Genomic DNA, 27,363 nt, shown 5'->3' on the forward strand with positions numbered 1-27,363 from the left:
CTTCTCTGGAGGCTGCACTGGCATTTCCGGGGAGGTGCAGGACCTGGCCTCAGGGTTACCTGCTGCTGCAACAAGGCTATGGTCTGGGTTAATTGCTGCACCTGTGTCTGCAGCCACTGGGTCTGGGCATCAAGGTCAGTGGCAACAGCAGTGCCTTCCTCCATCGTGCTGGAGAATTTTCAGGGTGGCTTCAAACTGTCCTGCTTCAAGTGGCTGCCGAGTCTGCAGAGTGCTGCTGACAGGTAACAAGGTCCAGCTGGCCAGGCGAGGAATGTGCAAAGTCCGTAAATCAAGGGAGTAGTCAAGGACAAGCCGGGTCGGAGGTCAGAGAGACAGTTCCAAGGGGCAAACGCAGACAGCACAGTAGCAGCTCAGAGAACTCGTTGAAGCCACGCTGAAAGGAGCCCTCCCTCTGGCTTTTATACTCTGAGAGCATTCGGTCAGCTAGCACAGCTGCTTCAAGTCTCCTCCTCTGAAGCCCCTCCTTCCTCTGAGAAGGCTGGCCTGTTCAGAGCCCGGAGGTGTGCAGATTGACGTCGGGTCTGTAAGTCTCTTCTGTCCCTGCTACGCCAACGTTGCTCTCGATAGTCTGGAGATGTTGGAGGGGATAAGGAAGCTGGCTGCGTCTGGGCTGGTGGCTCTGGGTGGGGAAGGGGAGCTTCTGGCTGGGATTCAGCATCTGACCGTTCAGCTGTGGTCGGCTGCTGGGAGACAGGCTGCTCCTCCTCAGGAGGAGCAAGGCTGTCAGCAAGCGTCAGCTGTTCCAGCTCCTCCTCCTCTGAGGACTCGTCAAGCTCAGGCTGTACTATGACAGCACCACTGCAGCTTCTCGTCCCGCAGACTGCACACCAGTCTGTCTCTCAGCGTGTTCTCAATGTCTGAGAAGTTGCATTTCATCGCCGCTTTTCGCAGGGCGGTGACAAAGTTGCTAACAGACTCGCCATGTGCTTGGTCTCGCTTGTGGAAGACGTGCCGGCTGGCAACTTCCGATGGCTGCAGTGAGAAGTGGTCTCGGAGCTTGTCTTTGATCTCACTGAACGCCAACGCCTGGAGCTGCGCCGGCGCTACCAGTGCCCGGGCTATCTCGAACGTGGATTTCCCACAGATGCTGAAGAACGTGGACCTCTGCAGATCTGCATCTTTTAGCTTATTTGCTTCTAAGTAGAACTCAAACCTCGCGATGTAGGACTCCCAGTCCTCGGAGGCTGAGTCAAAAGGCCCAAACTGGCCCGCGGTAGCCATTGTCCCTGTGCGCTGGTGGAGGGGCGAGCGAGTGCGGGCCGGGCAAGGCGACACTTCTTTGCCGGGCGTGATTCAGCTCTGTGGCGCGGGGCTGCTTACCCGCATGTAGTGAATTCACTCAGTGCGGGGCTGCTTACCCACATGTAGTGATTTCGCTCTTGGCACTCCTCTTGTGGGGCTGCATACCCACATAGCATCCCACCTTCATCGCCAGTATTAAGTACTGGGGTAGGCCCCGCAAGTGATTCAGCCAGACAGTGACTTCAGCTCATAGCATCGTTTATTGGTACAAGAGAAGAACAACAGGCCCCCGAGGGGGCCACAATATATACACTCCCAACTCCACCTCATATCCGTAACTGCCCAATAAGAACACGGATCCTAGGATCCCTCATTTGCATGCACTAGACAAAAAGCAACATGTTTACTGGATTGCAATTGGCTGCCCTAGGATGCTTCATTTGTATGCACTAGACAAAGGGTGACATGTTTACTTGATTGCAATTGGCTCACGTCTAAGGGATTGACGATTGGTTGCTGATATCCCAATTCCTAATAGGATTGGCTAACTGAGGAGCCTTGTTTCCCTTAAAGCTAGGCCAATACATAACACAGCCTCTTCTTCTTCAGCCTGTTGGGGAAGCCTCCCTTTTGTAGCATCATCCTTCAGCCCCTCCCTTGTTCAGCCAACCTCCACCTCCAATTGGATGGGAGCTCATCTCTCCTATGGGCTCCCATTCTCTTCCTACCTGTTCCTGTTACTGGATGCTGGGATTGGAATTTTTGCTTGCTGCCACCTTAGGGCTTCCAAGCTAGTCCTCATGCTGCCTTGTTAGCATGGCTGGGAGAACTCCCAGCATTGGCCAGTGTCATTGACTTCTACCTCAGCTGGCAAGCATGAGGAGGCTGCTTTTACCTGCCCTGGACATGTAGCCCTTGTCCTGGACTTCCCCACTCTTGCCACCGGCCCCAGCGCCATGGATGAGTGCTCTGCAGGGAAGAGGGGGTTTCCTTGCTTTGGTGCTGTGGCTTATTGGGGTGCTAGAAGCTTTGACCCAGGCAGCTGTAGCTTCTTCTCTGCTCCCTGTTGGGGGAATTGGCCCTCCAAGGTTCATTTACAATGCTGTACTGCTGCTGGGGCTAGGGGGAGCTGCTCCAGAGTCAGGCCTTCTCTTTCTAGGCTGTGACAGCACAGAATCCATATTGATAAAATGCTAAAGCACTGCTTTGAATACCATAACTTGGAATAAATGTTTGCTTCAGGGAAGCTGATTCCCTCCCCAAATGTAACTCTGTCCCTTACTAAAATGGGCTTAGGGGTACCCAGTGGATGGTACCACAGCCTAGATCCATGGACCAATGCAATGGAACCTTGGGACCACAGATGAATTCAGAGCTCTGGAATCATGGTTTTGGGCTCTCCCCCTCCTCCCATGCATGAGAAAAAGTGCTGAGATGTGAGAAAACAAGGTTGCACCTATCTGTAGCTGTTGCTCATCAAGTGTTCTTCTGTGCAGGCACGCATGGGAACTGCGCATGTGCAGGCCAGCCATGGACGTATCAAAGCTCCAAAAGGTGTGAGATGCTTGTCTGGCCTTTTTGCACACTTTTTGAGTGGACACAGCTATAAAAGGCAGGGCAAGCAGATCACTCCCTCAGTTCACTAATCTGCCGGTGAAGAAGGAGAAATTAGCATATATAAAGAACACATGGCGGGGAAAGGAGGGATGTGTACCTGCACAGAAGAACACTCGATGAACAACAGTTACAGGTAGGTGCAACTCTGTTTTCAGCATTGTGTCTTCTGTGCAGTTCCACATGGGAGAGTAGCAAGCTAACTTACACAGGAGGTGGCGTGTTGCTCTTTATGGAAAAAGACTTTTCAGGACTGCTTTGCCGACTACAGCATCTTTTCTGGAGTCTATGTCAATGGCATAATGCCAAATAAAGGTGGACGGTGTTGACCAGGTGGCCACTTTACATAAGTCCACTAGAGGAATGCCGAAGTTAAATGATGACAAGGTAGACTGGGCTGTTGTAGAATGTGTCCTTATGTTCAGAGGACAAGGCTGTTTGGAATGTTTATAACACTCCTTGATGAGCCATACCAACCAGTTGGAGATGGTCTGAGCAGTGACTTTCTGTCCTTTCTTAGGTCCTTTCTAAAGGCACTAGTCCTATTCAAGTAGAGAGACAGTGCATGTTTGATGTCCAGTGTGGGCAGCAGTGGAGAGTGAGGGAAAAAATACAGGCAGTATAATGTCTCGATTGAGGTGAAAAACAGAGGCTGCCTTGGGTAGAAACCGGAGGCTTGGGCAGTGAACCACTTTGTTTGCAAACATCCTGAGGAAAGGTGGAACATACCTCAGGGCTTGTAATTCACCCTCTTAGCTGATGTTACGGCCACTAAAAAGCCATCTTGGCTGTCAGAAATTTGAGAGGACTGGTAGCTAGAGGCTCAAAAGACTTATGCATAAGCATTGTTATAACCAAAGATAGACTCCACTGAGGAGTGGGTTTGGACACTGGAGGGTAAACATTAGCTAACCCCTTAAGGAAGGATTTGCAGTCAGGTTGAGAGAAGAGGGACTTTCTTTTAACTACTTCATGGCAGGCTGAGATGGCCACCAGATGGACCTTCACAGAGGAATTAGAGAGTCCCTGGTCTTTCAACAGGAGTAGACAGTCCAGGACAGATGACAAGGAAGCTGAAGAAGGGGCTAAGCCCTGTTCATCTGTCTAAAGGGGGAAATGTTTCCACTTGCCTGAATATGACTTCTGGATGGAAGGCTTTCTAGCCTGCAAAGGTATGTTCCTGACTGAGGAAGAGAATTCTACTTCAGGAGAGAGACAAGCCAAGCTGTCAGTTTCAGGGTGCCTAAATTGTGGTAAAGGACCATGTCGTCCTGTAGAAGGGTAGGTAACATTGGGAACCAATCTGTCCCACCCTGTGACATTCTGGACAGGATGGAGAACCAAGCCTGTCTCGGACAATAAGTGGTGATTACAATTGCTGTCCTCTCCAACAATGTCGATGGCTGAGAGGGAGACTTGATGTTGGATCACCCATTCCCAAAACACAGAGGACTCTCGGGATAGGGACAGAGACACTGTGACCCCCTGCTTGTTCAGATAATGCATAGCAGTTGTGTTGTCCATGCATATCTGAACATTCTTACCCTTGACAAGGTGCAGTAAAGCTCTTAGAGCAAACCAGATAGCCTTTAACTCCAAAATATGTAGCCTGGACTCGTGCTGAGACCAAAGACCTGACTGATTCCGTAATAAGCGCCCCCGTCCTGTTGGAGAGGCATCTGTATAGATGGAAAGGTGGATTGGTTTGAAATAAAATGGGGTCCCTACCATTAGATTCCATTTGTTGTTCCACCAGGCCAGGGGTCTGTGTATAATCCTTGGAACAGAGAACCACTTGTATGGGTTCTGGTAGCGCAGATAAAAACACCCTGATGAACCAATCTTGTAATGTCCAGAACTGCCAGCCTGGCAAATGGTATATCAGTGTCAGAGAGGCCATGAAAGCTAACCGTTTTTTGGATTCACTGAATATTTACTGGCACCTGAAAGTAGGCATCATTCAAATCAACGGTAACAAACCAAGAGAGGTTCTCTAGGAGGGTAAAATATCCCTCAATGACAACATTCTGAACTTTTTTGGAACAATAAACTTGTTCAAAAACAGAGATCTAAGCTGAGATGCGAGCCCCCTGACTCCTTGTCCACCATAAAATACTGGGAATAAACCCCCTCAGAACTGTGGTGGGGAACCATTTCTATTGCTTGTTTCAGCAACAAGCTTTGTGTTTCCTACAACAGTGTTTGAGGCAGGAAAGGGTTCAACAGGGAAGTAACGTCTGGAGAACAGTCCTGAACTCTAGACAGTAGCCCTCCTGGATTATAGCGCTCCTTTGTGATTTTTGTCCCATGCAGGTAAGGACAGGGATTGACCGACAGGAAGGGGGTATAATAAGGATAAAGTCTAGGAAGGAACCGGTGCATTTATGGTATGACTGGGGTAATGCCTAGGGACTTAGCAGTCACCTTATTCTCTTTTATTCTTTTTAAGAGCATCGTCTGTAGTAGATGAGAAAAGATCATTACCTTCAAAGGGTAGGTCTTGAACCCATAAACTATGGTGTGAGGTTAATGCAGTGGTTCTAACCCATGCATGTCTTCATATCACAATGGCTGAGGCCATAGCACAAGTGGAACAGTACCCAATGTGTCTTGCAGTGAACATCTGATGCTTAGAGAGCCTAAGGAATTCTCCCTGTAGGATCTCTGTGAGACACTGTTTCTAATCAGGGATGAGACTCAAGTAAGGATCAATCTTGTCCCAGAGGAATAACTGGTATTTGGCCATAATGGCCTCATAGTTGCCAATACAGAGGTTAAGGGCCCAGGAGTCATAAACCTTTCTCCCTAAAATATCATTTATCTGTGGGGACAGAATGGCCAGCATTCTGTGGAAGACCCTTGCTTTGGAGGGTTTCTGTGACTACAGAATTAGCAGGAGGGTGGTTGAATAAGAACCCAGACCCATTTTGTTCAGTTTTATAAAGGTTGTTTAACTTCTTTGAAGTCACTGGCATGGATGGCAGAGTTGACGAAATTAATTTTGTGACATCTATCATTCCCTATATGATGGGGAATGCCACGTGGCCTGTAGCCTCATAGAGAATCTTAAAGAGGGGATATGAGGAGGTCGGTGGACGTCTATGACTCCAGATGACCTCTAGACAACTCTCGGTGTCAGTTGGTTCTGAAGAAGCCACTCCCTTCTATGCAGGTCACACTAGGGAAGGTGGGAATGGAGATGAAGCGTTCCTAATTCAAGGAAGTCCGACATTTCACCATTTAGAATGGCAGGAACCAAAGCCGATCAACGCCAAGGAATTGGCAAAGGAGTTCTCAGAACCATCCAGGCAGACTGGATGCCACCAAGGTGGATGGAACCAAAGGTGAGGATTGTCTCTTCTTTTATGGTCTCAGAACTGGGTGCTTATCAACATGCCTCGACTTCAGCTTGGCTTTTTCCCACAGTAGCTTGGAAGAAGACTGAGGTGAGCTGGAATCCTTAATAGGAACTGACTGGTTCATATTATCGGCACTTGGAACCGAAGTAGGAGAAACTGACTGGTTCGTATTATCAGCACTTGGGTTGAAGTAGGAGGAACTGACTGGTTCTTATTATTGGCACTTGTAGCCAAAATAGGAGGGACTGACTGGTTCGTATTCTCACCACCTGAAGCCAAAGTAAGAGGTACTGAGGAGGCCTGTCCTGGGTGCTGGGGTCCTTCTTTAGCTGCTTTAGGCACTTCAGAATCAGAAACACCCTTCAGGGCTGACTCCCAAAGAGCCGCTTTCAGACGCAACACCCACTCCTGTTTGACATTTGTTGTGCCCACTGGATTGGGCCATCCTGGAATCACACCTAAGGCAGTTCTTGAAGAGTGCCTTCGAAGTCATCTTCTTCTCACTTTCTTCTTGCTCATATTCAAGGAGGAGCTTGAAGCACATCCTTCTTCAGCAGTGGCTAAAGAAGAACTAAGGGAGGGATCCGCTTGTCCCACCTTTTATAACTGTTCCCACTCAAAGAGTGTGTGAAAAGGCCGGGCAAGCATCTCATGCCTTTTGGAGCTTTGAAACGTCCATGGCTAGCCTGTGCATGTGCAGTTCCCATGTGGGACTGCACAGAAGACACGATGATGAAGAAATGGATTCTGCTGGTCTCACCTCTCCTCTTCTCAGTTTTATGGGCACAGCTATTATACTTGCCATTTGGTGTAGTTAGTTGAATTAATTTCAAGTCACTTCAATAGGCCAGTTCCCATGCAAATCCTCAAAGAGACCAGTAGATCTTCCAGTTTGATAAGAATCAGAGTTCCTTGCAACTTATACCAATGTATACTATATTTCTCTGATTTATTTTGTACATCAAAGCTACGAAGGGCCAGGGAATTACTACCAGTGTATAGACTTCCTTCCCTTAGAACCCGCTCAGGATATCATATCTAACTATATGTTAATCAGTCCTGTCACTAGCAATCAAGGTTCCACACTAAGGGAATTGGCAAACCCTAACCCCCAGATATCTGGACTTCTATTTCCTCTTGACTCTGGCACCTAATCAATCACCTATCCCATGTTTTCCCCCACTGCATACTCAAGGATCTAAGCTTCCAGTCCAAGGCCAAATTAGTCCATACTGCCCTATCTGAATTACAACATGTACCAAGTATCCATAATAATAAGCTTCATTTACATCTTGTATACATGCCCTATAGTATAAAGGTAGCACCCCTACAGGTACTGTTCACTCATTTTCCATGCCACATATATTTTTTATGCACCCTTTTGGTGTACTTTTAATACTCTCCTACATTGCCCTATACATTTTGCATGCCCTTATATCAGGCACGTTTTTGGCCTGTGAGTGTTATCAAACACGATCTCTTGTGACTACGTTTTCTGGAGTTCCACTTGGAAGTTTTCCACCTCAGATCCTTCACTCTTTGGGACAGGTTGCATTCTTAGGTATCACACCTACACTCGCACATACACTAGCATATTTAGAAGTACCTAAAAACACCAGATTAGTCAGGAACTCTGCAGCATCCTGTTAGTCATGACTGTGTATGATTTTTAACCGCATATAGCATTGAGTACGTACAAGTGAACATCCCTTTGTTTTGTTATGTGTTCTTCATTGTATTCTTTCTAGTTTGTACCTTTGTAGTGATTCCACTGTTTGACTGTTTGGTAGTAGAAAAGCCCCATTATCGTACTTGAATGTCGAGTCTGTAATTCCCTCACTATTGTGATAGAGTACCAGACACATAGATGCCTATTTGGAGTCCTTTGAGAGGAAGGCAGAGGCCACTTGATGGTCCAAGGAGTAATGGACTTTCATAATTGGGCCACACCTGATGGGCAAAGTTTGGGTGGCTCTGAAGGCACTAACGAAGGAAGAAAGCACCAACAATGAGAAATTAAATAAGGCTGTGTTAGACCAGTTTGAGATAACCCCTGAGACAAATCAGCAGAAGTGTCAGACTTTAGGGTACTGGAAGACCAACTGCCTCTATGGACGTACTCCCTCTCCTAGACTGGTAATATCACCCTGTCTGTGAGCCATTGTGACGTGTCTCTGAGATGCTGCATATTGCTGGCTGAAACCAACAGGAAGCAAACAGTGGACCACGTGATGCTAGAGCAATTACTGCAAGTGATCCTGACTTGCTCCAAGAGCTGGGTGCTCAAAAACAAAGGGAACCCCCGGAGAGAGGAACAACACAAAATACAGAATCCGGGGAACCACAATAAATTACCAATCAATTGAAAGTTAATTTTTTATATATTTTTTTTTGCTTGTGCAAAGTGCTGAAGTGCAAATGCATATATATCAATTCAAAGTGCAGTTATGAACAATAATAATGAGGTAGTCTGTCAATCCAGAAATAATACAATATATACAGTCTCAACTGGTGGATGGAGAGTATACAAGGATGGGGAGAAATGTCCCGCTTGAGATGAAATTCAGACCATCAGTCCAAAGATGGAACTGGAAGTGTCAAGGAACACTGCCGACGGGCTTATGAGCAAATTTCCATTTCCCGTTTCGTTCTTACTTCTTCTTGGGCATAATTCAATGGACTATGATGGAAATTATTATGCAATATTAATTAATAAATTATTTCTTATAAAACATAGCGTCTTGTATAGTCATTCATATGCATACTCACTGGTCACAGGTATCTCTCTTTGCACCCCACTCAGCTGGAAATACAATGAAGGCTCAAAATGCACTGAGATGACAGATACAACTAGCATTTCAATAAAATGCCTTGGGCCATATCATTAAGACAATTAGGATCTACCATTTCCTTAAAGGGGTCTAAACCACATAACAAATGTGTGTGATGCAGTACATCAATTAATATTAGTTCATATAAATACATACATATAATATCTACATACATATAAATACATTCATATAAAATAGATTCATATATAAAAAACATTCGTATATAAAATACATTCATATACAAAAGGAGCAACATAATAAATATTTTTTATGTGTATGATCGTAGAAGCAATGCTTACCAGAAACCTGAGGACCATAGGTCCCTCCAAAGACACAGTGGGCTGTATGCAGTCTCCCTAAACCAAAAATGGTTCCCCTAGCCTAGAAAGCAATAGTAGTCTATTGAAAGATTCAGACCACTGGGTGTTAAACTCTTGAGCTCAAAGATCCACTTAGATTCCGTTTGTAGCAATTTCTTAGACTGGTCTGTGCTGGAAGGTGCATCAATCACCTCGAAAACGGAAACCTGCAGGTCATTAATGTTCCTATGTTTAGATAAATAATGTTCTACTAAGGGAGCCTCTCTAATGTTGTTTCTTATACGCGAGAGGTGCTCCTTAGGCAGCAAGGTGCTCCTTGCTGCCTAAGCTATTTACATTGACTCAGATTGTACTGCAAAAACCATTTGGCTTCCTGTATGGTTTGCCACTGACTGTAACACCTCAGATGGCAAGCCAATATCCCACATGAACAAATAGCTTTGTATAGCCATCCTGTTTCGGGCTAGATCTGCTTCCAACTGGGTCACCCATGTTAAGGAAAAACTCTTCAGTTGCCTGCATCTGGAACAACTGGGCAGATGTCCTTACCAAAGAAACCACCCTAGGAACAGTGGAACAGATGCCGCCCCATCCCTCTACCAGTCAATTAACCCTGTAGTCTCTAGGCAACAGTGCCTCCTCCCTAGGCCCAGCCTAGATCTGGCCGCTTTGCAAAAGGGAGAGGAACAAATTGCTCAATTAGCCACAGCAAGCAGAGATTCAATATGTCGGTGTAAAATACAGGAAAAGGATGGAATTTTCTGGGCTGTGGATCATGCTCAGAACCTCCACTGAATTATGCCCCTTGAGGTCAAAGGTGGTTTAATACAGTTTGTGCACAACCAGGGTCATAGAGAGAAAGAGTTAACTTTAGGTAGAGTCAAAGACACTGGTCGGTGGCCAGGCAAGAGCCAAGATGTAGACGATGGCCCCTGCGCCATGGTGAACGCTGACCAAACTGGTACTAAAGCACCCCTCCAGCACCAGAGAATAGAAGGTCCCTGGTCTAGCATCCAAATAGACTTCGTAGGTCCTCTTCCGCCCACTGCCCAAGGCAATAAATACTGTCTCACGACCATTAATTTCTTCAGTAAATGTGTAGAAGCCTTTCCCTGGTGCAATAACACAATCGTCACAACAGTCTGCCTTCTCTTTAGTAATGTTTGAAGTAGGGGAGCATCACAGGGTACTTAGATTCAGATATGGGCCCCCATTTCATTGGAGAAGCCACTCAAGAACTCTGCAAAGCCCTTGACGTTCAGCAACGCTTTCACATTGCCAGACATTCTCAGTCCTCTGGCCACACTGAGCGTACAAACCGCACCCTTAAAGAGGCTCTACGTAAAATGGTTCATTCCTCTGAAAGAGACTGCGACAAGAAACTGTCCTTTATTCTTATGGCCCACTGCAGCACTAAAGCAGTTCATGGTTTCTCTCCTCACTTGGTCATGACAGGACGTAAAATGTTCCTCCCTGAAACATTCTGGCTTGACACTAGCCTTCTCTCAGACCTTGAAGTAGATGTTAATGATGAGTGAGTGTGCTCTCTCATCACTGAGGTATCCTCCATCCGCAAAAGAGTTGCCCTTCAGCTCAGTGCCTCCGAGCACTCCACAGACAAATGGCTAGGTTGGGTAAGGGACCCCCAACAATGGGAAGAAAGTCAACTGATCACGTACAGAAAGTTTTCTGAAAAAGAACACACCCTTACAGCCAAATGGCAAGGTCCCATCCCTGTCACTAAAAAAGTTAGTCCTGCAATTTATCAGGTTGAACTCCGCAAGAAAGGAGATGTTTGGCTCAAATACTTCCATGGTTCACAATTAAAAGAGTGAGAAGGGGAGGAGCGACCTCCAGACCAAGAAGCTCCTGGCCCTGCCTGTCCACCTGGCACCAGCTCAGCCAGCCCAGGTATCTTCCTTTGTGAATGTGATTTGGCAAGTCTCTTTAAGCCCCATGCCCACTCTGCTGCTGATTGACTTAGCTGACATTTTCAGGCTTATTAAACTAGCCAGGACTCCTTCTTCACCTATATTCCACCTGCCTTCTGAAACAATGGCGGTGGAGGCGGGGAGGAGAAGGAAGCACCATATCCCTTGTTAAATTTTTGTTTCAGAAGATCAGGAGCTGTTTGCTATCCTTTCTTTGTTTATATGCCAGAAGGCATTACCCTCTTCCTTTCAGGCTGTTTTTATTTTCCCGAAGGCCACATGTAGAAGAGTAGGTTAACATGCCTCCTTTCCTTCTTTGGGTTGTGGGCATCTCCCTTCTTGCAACTATATCCGCTCAGCCAACTACTCCTGGACTTGATATTCCAATCCCTATTGGAGCTGCAAATAAAAAGAACCCCAGCAGAAAATATGCTGTGTAAAACGACAGGATACTATGCCAATAACCAGAACCCAGCAGTGTACACTAGATTATATCAATTCTACAGCTGGGACCTGTCACTAAAATGCCCTTCCATCTATGCATCCAATTGTATCCATAAGGTTTCTGGAGCAAGCAGTGGACATCTGTACTGGGTCTTGCCAGCAAAGGAAGTACACTAACATTGAAAGATCCCTTTAGTTACAGCAGCTATCTGGAATGTGGGAGACTCCCTCCAAATTGTCATAGCAGTTAGCATTCACAAACTCAGAGATGATGGAGACTAACTCACTATCACCCTTACAAATCCCTCAGGTTGTAACCACAGTCTGAGCATTGCTAATTGGCAAAAGACTTCTTAGGCACTAACGTGGCAAGACCTTGCGTGCCAAGTTCCTCCAGACTGGATAGCTGACTCTGACCAAATCTCCTTGTGACCTCCGTGCTCCCCAATTCATTTTCAAATAATTAGGAATCCTTACTATGAATTCCACCCACCAGGAAGGGAATTACACCCTCCACATAGACTCAAAGAACCATGCCACTTTAATATTTAATCCCCGCATTGTTGATGCATACACTCTCCGTACAGCTGCTTATCCCATCATTGAATATCATGTCCTTAAGACTAACATCTAAGAAAGAGTGCATCTGCACCCCCAAATGTCCATGAAAGAGGTGTATGTTAGTTTAATAGGACTTAACATCTCTCTCATGCTTCCCGAATGTGCCCCCTACTTGCGCCCCAGTGAGTGAGGTTAAGAGGAATGGGTTAAACTGTGGCCAGCCACTGATCACTCTGCAAAAGTGAAGCACGATTTAAAAAACTGAGTAGCCCAGCTCTTATAGATGCTGCTAACATAGAAATCCTTGCCAATAAATTGTCCTATGCCACCACCAACGTATCTATATTGGGAGATCCCCTTACACAATCCCTTACTTCAGTAATGGATGTGCAGCATTAAATTAGTTCCCTCTTAATCACCTGGGAAGAACTCATAGAGAAGAACTTCCTATGGACACAGGTGGACACATCCCTATGGAAATAAAACAACTCATGAAAGCCAATTTGACTAAAAGTGAACTAGAACTAGAATTAGAAGAATGGTGGAGAACCCTCCCCCCTTCCCATTTAGGATAACAATTGCTTCTGCCATCCGCACCAGTGATGTTTCCTTCAGCACTTAGAGGAGTGTCCTGTAGTACAGGTCTCAAGGACTTATGAAGGATGTACCCAGGAAGTAGAACTGGTCTGGGTCTCAGCATTGCTGTATCCTGTGCTCTTAGGGCAGGATGTGTCCTATTTTCGAACAGCTATATGCACTCTCATGGTTTAATTAGGGGAACAGCCAGCTGAAGTCTTGGCCAGAGACAAGGCACCACCTGGGGAAAGTGAGAGAAGCAGGATCACCTTGACCCATTTTTTTGGCCTACTGTATCCAGGGACGTGACTGCAAATGTAACAGGTATTCAGGGAAAGGAGACTCAGCTTTTTAAAAACATTCATCTCTGCTTTCTGAATCCATATCTCTGTCTCTATCTCTATCTCTCTAGAGAGAGATAATATAGCGCAGAACCACAAGTGACAAAAGGCACAGACTGGACACTTGTCAGCTTCCCTCAAGTTTTGATGGGAAATGTAGGCATCCTAGTCTTGCAGCTTGGCTCTCTGACTGCTGTCCAATGGACTTTTCAACTGTTACTTGTCCAACATTGCGCCAAGCTGCCTACATTTCCCATCAGAACTTGAGGGAAGCTGACAAGTGTCCAATCTGTGCCTTTTGTCACTTGTCCAGAGGAGTTAGCCGTGTTAGTCTGTAGTAGCAAAATCAAAAAGAGTCCAGTAGCACCTTTAAGACTAACCAATTTTATTATAGCATAAGCTTTCGAGAATCAAGTTCTCTTCGTCAGATGCCTGATCAAAACTGGGCAGATACAGAAGAGGAGGGGGAAAGAGAGGGAAGGAGGGGAGCATAAATCACAAGAAGGCAGAATGCAATTAGCATAGAGGCAATCAAAACATTCCTTTGCTTGGAAATGTAAACATTTCCTTTTGGTGTGCAGTCAGTTTGTAGCAGTGAAGGTATCCAATTCCTATGTAGTATAAGCCTTCGGTAACCACAGCTCTCCCTGCCAGTTGCATCTGACAAAGAGAACTGTGGTCCCCGAAAGCTCACACCAGGCGTCACTGGGCTCCCCCAGATCACGCCTCTGTAAAGAGAATCTGTTACCTGTGGTAATGTGATAACCATTCATAGTCTCTATTCAGTCCCCGCTTGACAGAGTCAAATTTGCATATGAATTCCAATTCAGCAGCCTCCCGTTGGATTTTGTTTTTGAAAGGTTTCTGTTGAACCACAGCGACCTTTAAGTCTTTGGTGGAATGTCCTGGTAGATTGAAATGTTCTCCCACTGAACTTTGTCACTTCGTACTGACAACTTATATCTACAGGTTAATGGCACAGCCATGGGCACACGCATGGCACCACAATATGCTAACATATTCATGGCGGACTTAGAGCAACGCTTCCTCAGCTCCCATCCACTGGAACCACTACTATACTTAAGATTCCTGGATGACATCTTCATCATTTGGACCCATGGGAAGGAAGCCCTTGAGAGATTTCATCAGGACTTCAATAACTTTCACCCTACTATCAACTTAAGCCTGGACCACTCTACACAACAGGTACACTTCCTGGACACCACTGTACAACTACATAATGGACGAATAAATACCACCTTATACCGGAAACCAACAGACCGATACTCATATCTACATGCCTCCAGCTTCCACCCTAAACATACCACTCGGTCTATTGTCTACAGCCAAGCCTTACGTTACAACCGTATCTGCTCCAATGCTCTCGACCGAGACTCACACTTAAGAGATTTACAACAAGCATTTTTGGGACTACAGTACCCACCAAATGAAGTGAAGAAACAAATTAACAGGGCCAGACTAGTACCCAGAAACAGTCTGCTCCAGGACAAACCTAAAGGAACTAACAACAGAACACCACTGGTTGTCACCTATAGCTCCCAGCTCAAACCCATCCAACGTATCATCAGTGAGCTACAACCCATCCTGGAAAATGATACCTCTCTCTCAGAAGCCCTGGGTGGAAGACCTTTCCTTGCCTACAGACAGCCCCCCAATCTTAAACGACTTCTCACTTACAATCATGAATCGGCCAGCAGAGTCACCAGCACAGGTACCAGGCCCTGCAACAGACCCAGATGCCAGCTCTGCCCCTATATCTACCCAGGGAATACAATTACAGGACCCAATGGCATCAACTACACTGTCTCTGGCTCATCCTCCAATCTGATATATGCCCTCATGTGCCAACAATGTCCCTCTGCTCTGTACATTGGACAAACCAGCCAACCTCTACGCAAAAGAATAAATGGACACAAATCTGACATTAGAAATGGAAACGTCCAAAAACCAGTGGGAGAACATTTCAATCTACCAGGACATTCCACCAAAGACTTAAAGGTCGCTGTGGTTCAACAGAAACCTTTCAAAAACAAAATCCAACGGGAGGCTGCTGAATTGGAATTCATATGCAAATTTGACTCTGTCAAGTGGGGACTGAATAGAGACTACGAATGGTTATCACATTACCACAGGTAACAGATTCTCTTTACAGAGGCGTGATCTGGGGGAGCCCAGTGACGCCTGGTGTGAGCTTTCGGGGACCACAGTTCTCTTTGTCAGATGCAACTGGCAGGGAGAGCTGTGGTTACCGAAGGCTTATACTACATAGGAATTGGATACCTTCACTGCTACAAACTGACTGCACACCAAAAGGAAATGTTTACATTTCCAAGCAAAGGAATGTTTTGATTGCCTCTATGCTAATTGCATTCTGCCTTCTTGTGATTTATGCTCCCCTCCTTCCCTCTCTTTCCCCCTCCTCTTCTGTATCTGCCCAGTTTTGATCAGGCATCTGACGAAGAGAACTTGATTCTCGAAAGCTTATGCTATAATAAAATTGGTTAGTCTTAAAGGTGCTACTGGACTCTTTTTGATTTTGTCACTTGTGGTTCTGCTCATAGATACATGAACTTGCCCTGCGATGATACTGTGTTGCACGGGTTGCCTTATATCAATAGCTTACTCTGGCTTTTTTTTTTTAATATTCTGAATCAAAGAAAATTAAGTACAAACATCTTGAAATGCTAACAAACACTAAATAATCATAATGCATTTGGTACAAAATACAATCTTAACTACTTGTTTAAATTCTGATATAATAACTTTATATGCTATATCTTAAGTGCTATTAACAAACTTATTATTTGGACGTATCAGGGCAGCATCGAGGGGGGCAGGGGGGTAGCTTGCCCCCAGCGCTGCCAAAGAGGGGGCGCCAGGCCCGGTTGCCAGCTGCTGGGAGCGCGCCGCAGCTTGCCACGCAGAAGGCTGAGCACAGGATTGGGAGGCCTTCGCCTGCCCCACCGATGGGGCGGCTGGCTTGCTGCATGCACAGGACCTCCCAGCCCTGCGCTTAGCCACGCGTGTGGCAAGCTTGCCGCCCCAGCATACACCCCCGCCGCCGCCACCACCAGCTCCGCAGCGCACCGTGTGCTGGGGCAGTGGGCTTGCTGCGCAGGCGGCACAGGGCAGTGGGGCAAGTGAACTGCGCAGAGGGCCTCCTAGCCCTGCGCTCAGCCACCTGTGCAGCAAGCCAGCCGCCACAGTGCACACCCGCGCCACCACCAGCTCTGCAGCACACCGGGCACTGGGGAGGCCAGCTTGCCGCTCGGGCGGCACGCCTCCCACCCTGCATGATGATGTTATCAAAGTGACATCATCACACACCACCCAGAGTTCACACGCGCAGAAGGCCGGACAAGGGTTGCACTGGGTGCCGGCAACCCTAGATCCAGCCCTGGGACGTATGTCAGATACTAGTGGCATTATAACAATAAACTCTAAATGATAACTGACAATTGTACTTAACAGTGTTTCTTCATTGCTGGGAGTGACTTTGTTCCCATCTTTCCCCCTTTCCTCTCTCCCTCCTCCCCTTATTTGTGGGTATTATCTGTTTTCATAAAGCTCTTTTCCCATCCCGTCTCTCCCTCTTTCCCCCTGTTTATTTATTAGATATGCATTTCCTATTGTTATATACTCTTCCTCCCCTCTACCACCCTATTCCCCTCTCTTCAAGACGCACTATAATATTTATTTACTACAGATATAACAGCTCACTGGGACTGGTGGGTTGGCACCACACACGGGCAATTGGTTTCACACCAATACTATGGAGCTGTTAAAAAAAATAGAGAGCAAATATTGGGAGATCTGTTCTCACCCCCCCACAAAATCCCATAAGCTACTTAAACATAATATAAGTCAAACCATAACAGTTCTTTTGCTACAGATTGAATACCAGATTGAGATTATTTAAACCACCTCCTCCACGGCGCTGACCTTCACCCCAGGCAAAGCCTCCTGCCCATTCTTCAGGCAGAGGGTTGTAATTGGGGTCATCTTCTGGTGAATCAAATATTACTTTCAGAATAGATGGTGTTTTAAGCAGCCTTTCTCCGCCAGGCTGATTGGGGAAAACATCTTCTAAGGAGAAATATATATGGCCAACAGCAATACCCAGGAGGTCCACGATAATCGAGTTGCCCAATAACAGTGAAAACCCCATGAGAATCCATGGAAGAAATGGGGCCTGGAAGATGAGAAGCCCAAAGAAATTCATGCAGACAAAAGGATTCCAGCAACTCCAGATGTACACCATCATTATTGTAAATGCTTGTCCTAAGAAAACCAAGTTGATAAACAAGCCAAATATAGTAATTAACAGACAACTGAAAAAGAACATAAATACGAAGTCTGCCGTCCAACCTTGAAATGATCCTTCCTCAAGCATTCGGCAGTAGCGGTATAAAAATATCATATTAAATAAAAAATGAAATCCAACTGGTCCGAAGAAAAGGTAGTTGGTAATCAGCTTCAATTATTTAAACCACTTGGTTTGCCTAAATGAGTTGTAACTGATAGGGATCTTGCTTCCCTTATGTGGAGAAAGTGATTGAGCCATTTTCTTTTTTTGCGCTGTCTTGTCAAATTCTATCAGTGACTCTATGTTTTGCAAAAGAGCCGCTCCTGATTCTGAGTCTGTTGCATAATAAGATTTATCTTGGTGTATGATCAGAAGCTTGGTATAGTTCACCCATTTATACTGAATGTTGGCTTGCCTCAGCTCTTCTGTTGTTGCTTTAAGCTCTTTCCTTTTGTTGAGAACTTCACTGGGTAGATCGGTGAAAACATAGATGGGTGTTCCTTTAAATGGGATCGAGCCTTTGCTTCTTGCCATTTCAAGTATCATTTTCCGGGTTCTTCCATCTGGAAACTCTGCCAAAATATCTAGTGGATTGTTCCTTTTGAGTAGTTTTTGCGATCCTATTTGAAATGCCTTTGATATTACTGGAGCCATACCCTCCTCCAGTTGAAGTGACTTTGCCAGCCACAATGCCAGAAACGATGGAAGATATACATTATTTGTTAATGCCTCCTCTATGCCTCTAAATTTAAGATTTCATTGTCGGACTGTTATTTCCAAGTTGAGAATTCTTTCTTGAAGGTTAGAACTAGTTTTTTTGAAGATCTCGCACTTCTTTTTGCACAGTGATACCAAGATTTAAAGTGCTCTCAGCCTTTTGAGACGTTTCGTTTAAGCCTATTTTAATTTCAGCAAGTGGTTGTATTAAAGAGGTCATTTGATTGAGGATATTAAGTTCCATCCTAGCCACTTGCGATGCTGAGGCTGGTTCAGGATCGTTTAGCATTGGTGTGGAGTTGTTTTCTTGCTCACCATTGTGAGTTGTTTGGAGCTTGTTTCCCTCTGTGACACAGTTTGATTTGTTGATGAAAAATATTCTTGCATTTTTTTGAAGCTTTTAATGATGTCTTCTTCTTTTCAGCATTTAGTTTACCCATGATGAAAAAAGTAACAAAAGCGTTATGGTGATTTTCGCTGGGATTTTGGGTTTGGGAGAGACAGAGCTCACTCAACAGGTGTCTGTCTCCGACGACTCCAATGCCACACACCCCCTACAGCATTTATTAACAAGAGGAGGAATGGTTATATTATCAACTTGATGTTGCAAATGGGATAAGATACTCATCCTGACAGAATTTTATGTGCATTCTGCTGTCAGTGAAAGCCAATAAACTCCAAATGAAGATCCCTCCCCCTAAGTGCACAGGTTACAGATATTCAATTGGAGGCCCTTTGGGTCTGCCAGATTAACCAAAACATTGCTCCTTTCTGCTGCTGCAAAAAAAAAATTAGTACAGTGTTTGGACTATAATAAAAATTCTGAGAGTATTAAACTCTTTGTGTTTGAACCCCAAACATGTGCAGAAGTGTTACAAAACTTTTTTTCTTATCAAACAACAATGATAAATTAAGGCTATTAATAGAGATTGTACAACTTGAGCATGAATTCATACTGTGATGTAAAGTATTACCTTAGTATGGATAGTTTATAACAATAACACTTACATAAACAGCTTTGACAAGCAGGTTTCAAAGCAAATAGCAAGTTTTTCTCTCCACCTCCACCACCCTGCCCTCACATCATATAATTTCAGTAAGGAGCAAAGTTTATATTAAATCCTTGGGAGTGAAGCTAGTCTAAATATAATATACTTGCACTGGAAATAACATTTATTTCATTCAGACCTCAGGCACTACTGATGGCAGAATCAAGACTGGAATGCACAGATAATTATCTTTAAGGCCAGTCAACGGTTAGAAGGCCCGCATAGTATCACCTTTAAGATCAAGCCAAGACATTCCAGTCTGAATTAGGATTTATTTATTAAAGGATTTAGCACTTTTAGATCCCATAGTGCTTGGAAGACCACCAATTTCCATTCTCAAATATCCAATTTCTCCAATTTCTTGTTACATACATAAGACCTTCAGGATCACATCTGCACATCCACAAAAAAAGGTAATAAAATGCTTTTCTCACTGATTTGAATTTCATTGGAATCATCTTCAAAGCAAATCTTGAAGAAAGTCTCCCATAATTCAAAGTCTCATTCATAGATAAGAATGGTGGGGAAAATCAAATATATTTTTGCATGAATTTTAGCTTTCACTTGATTAGTTCAGGATCAATTTGATTGTGATTAGTACAGGTTACTGAAGAAGCTTTCAGGACAACACTAAGCATGCCAAGGAAGAGAACTGATACCCTTATCCAAAAGACAGTCTAGAGAGATCTGTAACATACAGGAATAAGAAATTTCCCCATCTCTATACTACTTTTTTTTACTTCATTTTATAATGTTTTCAGTATAAACACACGTCTGAGCAGTGTTATTTGTTTCAAGAGAATTGTCCACTTCCTTTAGCATACTTTGTTTCTAGGAATATTATGCAGATGCTTATCATCCAGTAAATGTAGACAAAATTTTCTGGAAAGCTACTGGTATCAACCTGTGCAGATGCAAGCATGTTATTAGGCTCCATGGTTGGTTTGCATGACACCACTAAACCAAAGCACCAAATGTTTCACCAGCACTTTATAAGATCTGAGGTTTGAACCACAGAATAGCTCTAGAGTCATCTGCAATACGCTGTTGTTGCCACATATCTGTCATCAATAGAGAAGCATACTTCAAAGACAACAGCTTTGAAAACAATGCCTAATTTCTATTAGCCTCTGCTTACCCTGCGTATACAAACCAGATCTAAAAAAAATATACCAAAAGTCATCAGAAAGTAAGATTATGAAGAATGCATGTATTTAAAAGATTAATTGACTATCAATATAGTTCCCAAGGAGGAAAAATCATATGTTCAAAAGTATGTTGTGGTATCAGCAAAACCTTCTTTAAAAAATATGTGGAAAAGGGAATGACCATAGTTTTGGAAATGCCACTGCCTAAGCAGGAAGCTATTCTTCCTAATTCTTGATGTGCAGGAGCCCTATTAGAAACAAACATCAATAGTACTCTTATCAACAAATAATAATCAGCTTGTAATTAACAAAATATGCATATAGTAAATACTTTTCAATTAAAATCTTTTGCAAAACATTAAGGAATTATGTTAATAACTAAATTCATATTATAATACATTACTAAAGTTAAATATAAATGAATACAGCATAAATACATGCTTTCTTCACCTTAATTAAGGTAGCCAGTAGGCAAAAGTTCAAAATGCACAGTATGGTTCTGGTTATCCACACTTTCCTTCTGCACCAAATGAACTGTATCTAATGACGTTAGCATGCCTTCCTGTCTGAAAATGACTCTCAGCTATACAAACTAAAATTATATAGACAAAGTTTTGCACAAGCTGTTTGAATCACTGTGATCCAACTACTTTATGAAATACAGAGTCTAATCGAAGATATGCACAGATATACTGAATCTAAAAATATGTTTCAGGTAGATAGCTGTGTTGGCCTGAATCTAAAAGTCTATGACAGTTAAATTTCTATAGCGGTAAAAAGAACTGATTAGGGTTAACGATATGTGTGGTTATTTGTTTCATCACACTGTGCCTTCCCATTTCTCCTACCACCACTTTCTTTCTTTCTTTCTTTCATCTCCGGAGTGGCTGAGCTGCACTATTAAATCTGGTGTGGATAGGGATTGAGGGAATGTCAAAGGGAGGAAAGAATTATATTTCCTGCAATCATCATATTGACATTCATGAATATTTAAATTCATATTTTTATAGTTATTTAACAAATGTGGCACATTACTTTAAAGGAAATACAATAAACTACTAATAAAAATACTGTTAGCATTTTGTTATTACTTTTGCTTTTTAACAATATTTTCCCTAATTGCATAGTGCTTTCACTCCCCATACAGCCTCGTTTCATGAGCTATTATTAGGGGTGTGCACCGAGAAAATTTCAGTTTCAGTTTCAGTTCTGGGGGGTTGGGGTTCCAGAATAATTCCATTCTATTACTAGTTTGTTCCAGGTAGGCTGGTGCCAGCTCAGATCTGATCTGTTTGGTTGGTGGTTCCCCCCCCCCCCGCCCCCGTTTTCATGAATTGAGGCCCATTGCATGCGTGCAAGGAAGGCATTGGCTGCACATGGGCAGATGCATGCTGTTTTTTCAAGAGAGAGTGGAGGAACAAGGCTACAGGGCAACTGTTTTTGCATGCAATAGGACCAAAATGATAGAGAACACAGTCCTCCATCTAAACCACTAACCCACCAAATTTGAGAGCATGCAGGAATGGACACCAAAGAAAGCTTGAGGAAGGCATGCATTAAGTTGTGTTGGGTGGCTGTGTATGCCCTCACATACTGTTCTTTTGGGGGGTAGGGGAGTTGGGGAATTGACTCTGTATTTGCACTTAATGAAAAACTGCACCGTCCAAAATCACACTGATGTAATGAGTTCCCCTCAAGTACATGAAAACACATACAACAATGAACTCCGAAGAAGGTGAGTTTCAGGGAGCCCACACAATGGCAGGAAACAATTGGCAAAGAAGCAGCAGCACAGTGTACTGGCATAGCACCCAAGCTCAAGAGTCCTCCATTGCCAACCAGCACAGCGCAGTGAAAAAAAATCCTGCTTTATGACTGTGATGAAGCCAATAAATTATCACCTTTGAGTCCTGCTGTTATGCCATGTTTCCGTGTCTTTTAGTTTCATTCCCATGAGGAGGAGCAAATTCATTTTTCACCTTAGTCTGCATAACCATGAGTCTTTGTAGCAGTCCAGGACTGAAGATCTCTCCCTGTTTAAACTCACATAAAAGATACTGCCAGCTGCCGGCCTGTCCTTGCATTGTGTGTAAAAGTGTACAGAAAGGGAGGGCTAGATACTGGTTTTTCCTTCAAGGGAAAGGACGTAGACGGAGGAGGGCCCTCTTTTCCCCTATATTTTACTTGTAAAAGTGGGAGACTGAACAGGTTGCTGGCTGCCACTCTCCCTTTCTGACTAAAACTGTTAACACAGAGTTGAATGAAAACAAAGACAAAATGAAGGGCAGAGCTGAAAAACCAGAGTCCCTCTGGTGTGCCTGAAAAAATCTGACTAGATCAGTCCTTCCATGTAGAATACTGATCTGGAAAGATTTGGGTGTGTGTGTGCTTGTGCGTAATGCACACACCTGCTACCTCTGCATCATTTAACACTGGGTTAACAGATTTAAGTAAAAATTCCCATAAGGCTTTCTGGGCAAGATGAAGTTCCTTCTGTTTCCAGTCAACCCACTATCTTCAGAAGACTTCTTTAGTCACAGTGTTGGTACTGGTACCATGGCACCTAAGCAGCAGCAAAAGGCCACTGAGTGGACACCAACCGGCTCCACTTGCCTGGGACCTCCACAGTGCAGCTCACCTTTAATCATTGCTTTTTCTTTTCAATGTTCATCCTAATCTGCACAATGTGAGCCTTTGTGGCAGCCAGGGACTTGCAGACTGAAGGAGACCCCTTCCTCTTCAAACCTATGTGTGTACATCTGTGTGGATGTTGCTGGCCTTTCCGTCGTTGCGCATAAAAACATACAGAAAAGGATGGCAATGCTGGCACTGACAGCATTGTCAGCACTGAATCATCTGCTGCTTCCTCCCCAGTGCAAAGCAAACCTTTTGCGATTTGATCCCTACAAGCCACTCAACGCTAATGCCATTGCCCAGGAAGTGCTAAAGAAAAAATGCACTCATGCGCACCACGCACTTCTCCTTCCTGCCAACAGACTTAATGCTTAAGGTTCATCTCTCCCCTTCAGATCCCATTAGTTGTATAAGTGCAGAATGCTGCTGGATGGCCCGCCACTGTCTGGCCTGCCTGAGTGTGCACTGCACAGGTAAGAACTGAAACAAAACTCATGAACTTTTCAGTGGGAAGAGTTGTTACAGCTTCATTTCCCAAATTTGTTCCACTGTTCTGAAAGCTGCTTTAATGAGCTGAAGCAGTAATTTCTGTGTGTATTTTTGGCTCTTTTTTCATTATGCACACCCCTAGTTATTACAGAAATGAGCTTAGATTTACTCTATTTCTAGTCTTGTGAACTCAGACATTCAGATATTTATGATTACTATTTATTATAATTATATGCTGCTTTTCAGAAAACTGACTCAAAGCAACTCACATCAATAGACAGGAAATAGACATTTTTCTTTATTAATTTTACCTCAAGTCTTAATTCCAACTTTCATCATTTCCAGTCTTGATTACTGCAATTTCTTCTTCATGACTCTATTAGTCTCCCATCAAGAACCTCTTCTCTGATTACTGAACTCTTCCTCCCATACTGCTTACTTACATGTTTGAGCCACCAGGACATACAAGCCTTCATCAGCAACAACTCTGTTCTTTAACAAACTGGAACTGTTTTTCCTCATAGCTTTCTGAAATTAGACAAGTCATCCTTTTGGAAGCAAAAGCTTCCACAGCAAGCCTAACCATTGCCTTACCAACAGTGCATATTATTTGGACACCTAGTAATGCTCTGATCTTGGACTTCATCGTCTTCTTTCCTTCCCCTGCATCACTCCTTGCCCCCTAATTCCTATTTTCCTTTGCTTAGATTTGGAATGCACTCTCCTAAAACAGGGCTGTATGGCTTATAGCTGCAGACTTTGATAAGGTCATTGAGAACATTACAAGGGAAGGAAGTTTCTGGAACCCATCCATCCTGCAAGCCCCAAACCATCATCTGCCTCTTATGACCAACATGAATATTTTGATGTTACATATACTGGGAATTCATTTTTCCAATATTTGTCTTACTCTGCGTAAGCTCTCCGTCAATGTATTTTTGGAAAATATGGTGTTTCTTGTGTAGTTTACCTCCTAGGCTCCTTCTTCTCACTGCTATCGGCTATACTGATCTCGTTTTCTTCCCACTTCTTCTTTTTTTCTATAGTCTCATCCTGTTTGTCCTCTTTCCTCCCATAGCAGGCCAGAAAGCCTGTAACTTAAGGGAGGAAAACAAATTGGAGGGAGGGAGGGGCGGAGGGCTAAGTCTGTTTCCTGGTCTCAAATCAATGAAGTCCAGCAAGCTGGACTGGATACAAAAGCCTGCATCCACAAGGCCTATAATATAGTCAAGGAGAGAAACTGAAAACTACGAACATTCAAGGATGAAAATGGGCATAAAGCCACTTTTTAATAGTGTACACCAATTTTCTCCTCCAGACAGAGCCAGTAGGAGACTTTATGGGATAATCATATAGTGAGACAATTATGACAAGCATGTCCAAACACTGAGAAACTTTTTTCACAACACTGAAAGCTCTGGTAATTTTAAAAGTAGTGACAATGTGAAAAAAATAATTAAACAAGTATTTGTTAAGCAAAAAATCCTGTTTTAGGTCATTTAAAATTCTTAGTGCTTTTTGAAATAAAATGTTGCAAGTCATAATAATATTTCAGGAAAAAATGCTAAAACTCTCCACATACACACTTAAGGTTAAGCCAAACTAAGGTTAATGAGATTTACTCTCAACCAAATGCATGGAGCACTGTAGCCTGAAGGAAGATGAATTATTGGGAAGATGTGTCATAATTTGTACCCTGACGAAAGAGAAACAAAAATGATAAATGGTGTTAATTACTGGCCTTCAGGTAAGCTCAGCAAACAAGCAAAACACAGATCTGGGGAAATTCACTATCTCAGACTCAGTTCCTCATTTGTAAAATAGATATAATAGTGGTTTATTACACAGGATTAATCAGAGGGTGAATCAGCAAAGGATTATAAAGCACCCTGCATAGATTTAAGAGTTACATGTAATAACAGTTCACTATGAAAGTATGGATGTTAATATCACAATTAGCATATTGTAAGTAAACAATATTTGAGGATGCTTAATTTGTGCACAAAACCCCCCCAGTGTGATTCCTAAGGCAGCAGACTCGTGGGGCTGCTTTAAACAAGAGCATCTCTTCATTGATTCCAGAAATCTAAACTTGATTCAACTCTCATCTGTTCCTTCTCCTTTGTGTTGCAGAGAGAAAATAAAGAGGGATCTGACCATATTGCATTTATTTGAATGTGATGTTACTCTTTTTACCTGATCTGTCACTGCAAAGAATAAGGCTTTTCAAATGGGTGATCAGAGATATAATATATTCAAATGCATGCAGTCCACCAATTAATTCTTCCATGCGGTAAAGAGCAAAGCAGTGTGTGTGATCAACCTCATAGCAAGTTAAGAGTCTGTCCAATAGTATAACGAGTGAATTATTGCACAGTGTGATGGAATCCACTCTAAAGGTTTCCTTAATGCAGCACTCAGAGAGATGGAAGGGAAGGAGTTAACAACTATCCGAAATGAGAGCTTGATTGATGGGCTGCTCCCTCCTATCTCTGATTTGCTAGTCAGAACCAGCCCTCAGGATGGGAGTTGCTGCTGACAGAGGGTTTTTTTTTTTTAAAGTTGAGTTGAGTGTGTGGGAGAGTCTGACAAGGATGGTCAGACAGGTTCCCCTCTAAAGTGAGGAAAAGGAAAACATTTGTCCTAACTGTAACAACCTTGTCTGAGAGATAATATTCAGTCCTGTGAGATTCCATAAGTCAATGGCCATGAAGTAGAATAGGAGTCCCCCAGTACCACTGCCTGAGACCAGTCACTCAGTTAGGACTCAAACCACCATAACACGGTGCCTCTTAATCCCAGGATCAAGAAGTGATTCAAAAGGATACAATGGTTGATGGTATCGAAAGGCGTTGAGAGATCCAGCAGGACTAGCCAAATCACAATCTCCCATCTAGTTCTTGGTAGTAGTCATCAACCAAAGTAACCAATGTAGTTTCTGTACAAATCCTGGCCTGGAGCCAGACTGAAATGGATCCAGAAAATCAGCCTCTTCCAAGAACCCCTGGAGCTGGGATGCAACCACCCACACTAACACCTTGCTCAATAATGGAAGATTGAAAACTGGACAGAAGTTCTTCACCATACTAGGGCTCTAAGAGGGTTTTTTCAGCACAGGTCAATTACCGCCTCCTTGAACATGGGTGGTAAAATTCCCATTCTCAAGGAAGCATTTATTACTCCCCTTAACCAGTTAGCCATTCACCCTCTGGCAGCCTTTATCAGCCAAGAAGGGCAATGGTAAAAAACGGAGGAACTTGGTTTCACCTCAGCAAGGATCTTGTCCACATCCTTGGGCTCCATATGCTGAAAGGTATCCATATAAATCAGACAAGCATGTAAGCAGTCGGTCTGGCCTCCACCATCTTTAATAGCCATTTAATATGGCTACCTGTGATATAACATCATAAGACCCTTGGATTAAAATGGCAGTTTGGCCTGCAAACAGGGGAATTCCAGCTAGCAGTTGCTGAGTCCTGCCGGGGAGACCCAGGCATGAATGGAATGCCATATGTAAATGCAGAGAGACTAGTGGTGATTAGTTTACAGGCTCCCCAGCCCCAAAAAGGAATCCAACACAAAAAAGGTCTCGCAGAGTCACTCCACTAAACACATTCCTTTCTCTCCTTCTGTGATGAGATCTCCTGTCCGTGACTGAGGAGAAAATCAACTGGCATTCATAAGTATTTATAATTCATTCCTGGGAAGGAACATTCCCCAACTAAATTCATCAACTTAGCTCCGGTGGACTTCATTAAC

General features: G+C 43.8%; 2 protein-coding genes across 3 annotated transcripts in view; both read right to left on the reverse strand.

The window, feature by feature from the left end:
• The window catches only part of ERC2 (ELKS/RAB6-interacting/CAST family member 2), a 768,095-nt gene that overhangs the window by 186,929 nt on the left and 553,803 nt on the right, over positions 1–27,363 (reverse strand). The window lies entirely within an intron of this gene.
• On the reverse strand, positions 17,148–17,732 carry LOC129327005 (derlin-2-like). Its single transcript, XM_054975375.1, has one exon. It carries the CDS (start codon positions 17,679–17,681, stop codon positions 17,148–17,150), a length of 534 nt encoding a protein of 177 aa, XP_054831350.1. The 5' UTR covers positions 17,682–17,732.

The sequence above is a fragment of the Eublepharis macularius genome, chromosome 4 (genome assembly GCF_028583425.1).
Source record: "Eublepharis macularius isolate TG4126 chromosome 4, MPM_Emac_v1.0, whole genome shotgun sequence".
Lineage (NCBI taxonomy): Eukaryota > Metazoa > Chordata > Lepidosauria > Squamata > Eublepharidae > Eublepharis > Eublepharis macularius.

Coding starts and splice junctions, on each gene's coding strand:
- LOC129327005 (XM_054975375.1), bottom strand. CDS start 17,681: ATGATATTTTTATACCGCTACTGCCGAATGCTTGAGGAAGGATCATTT.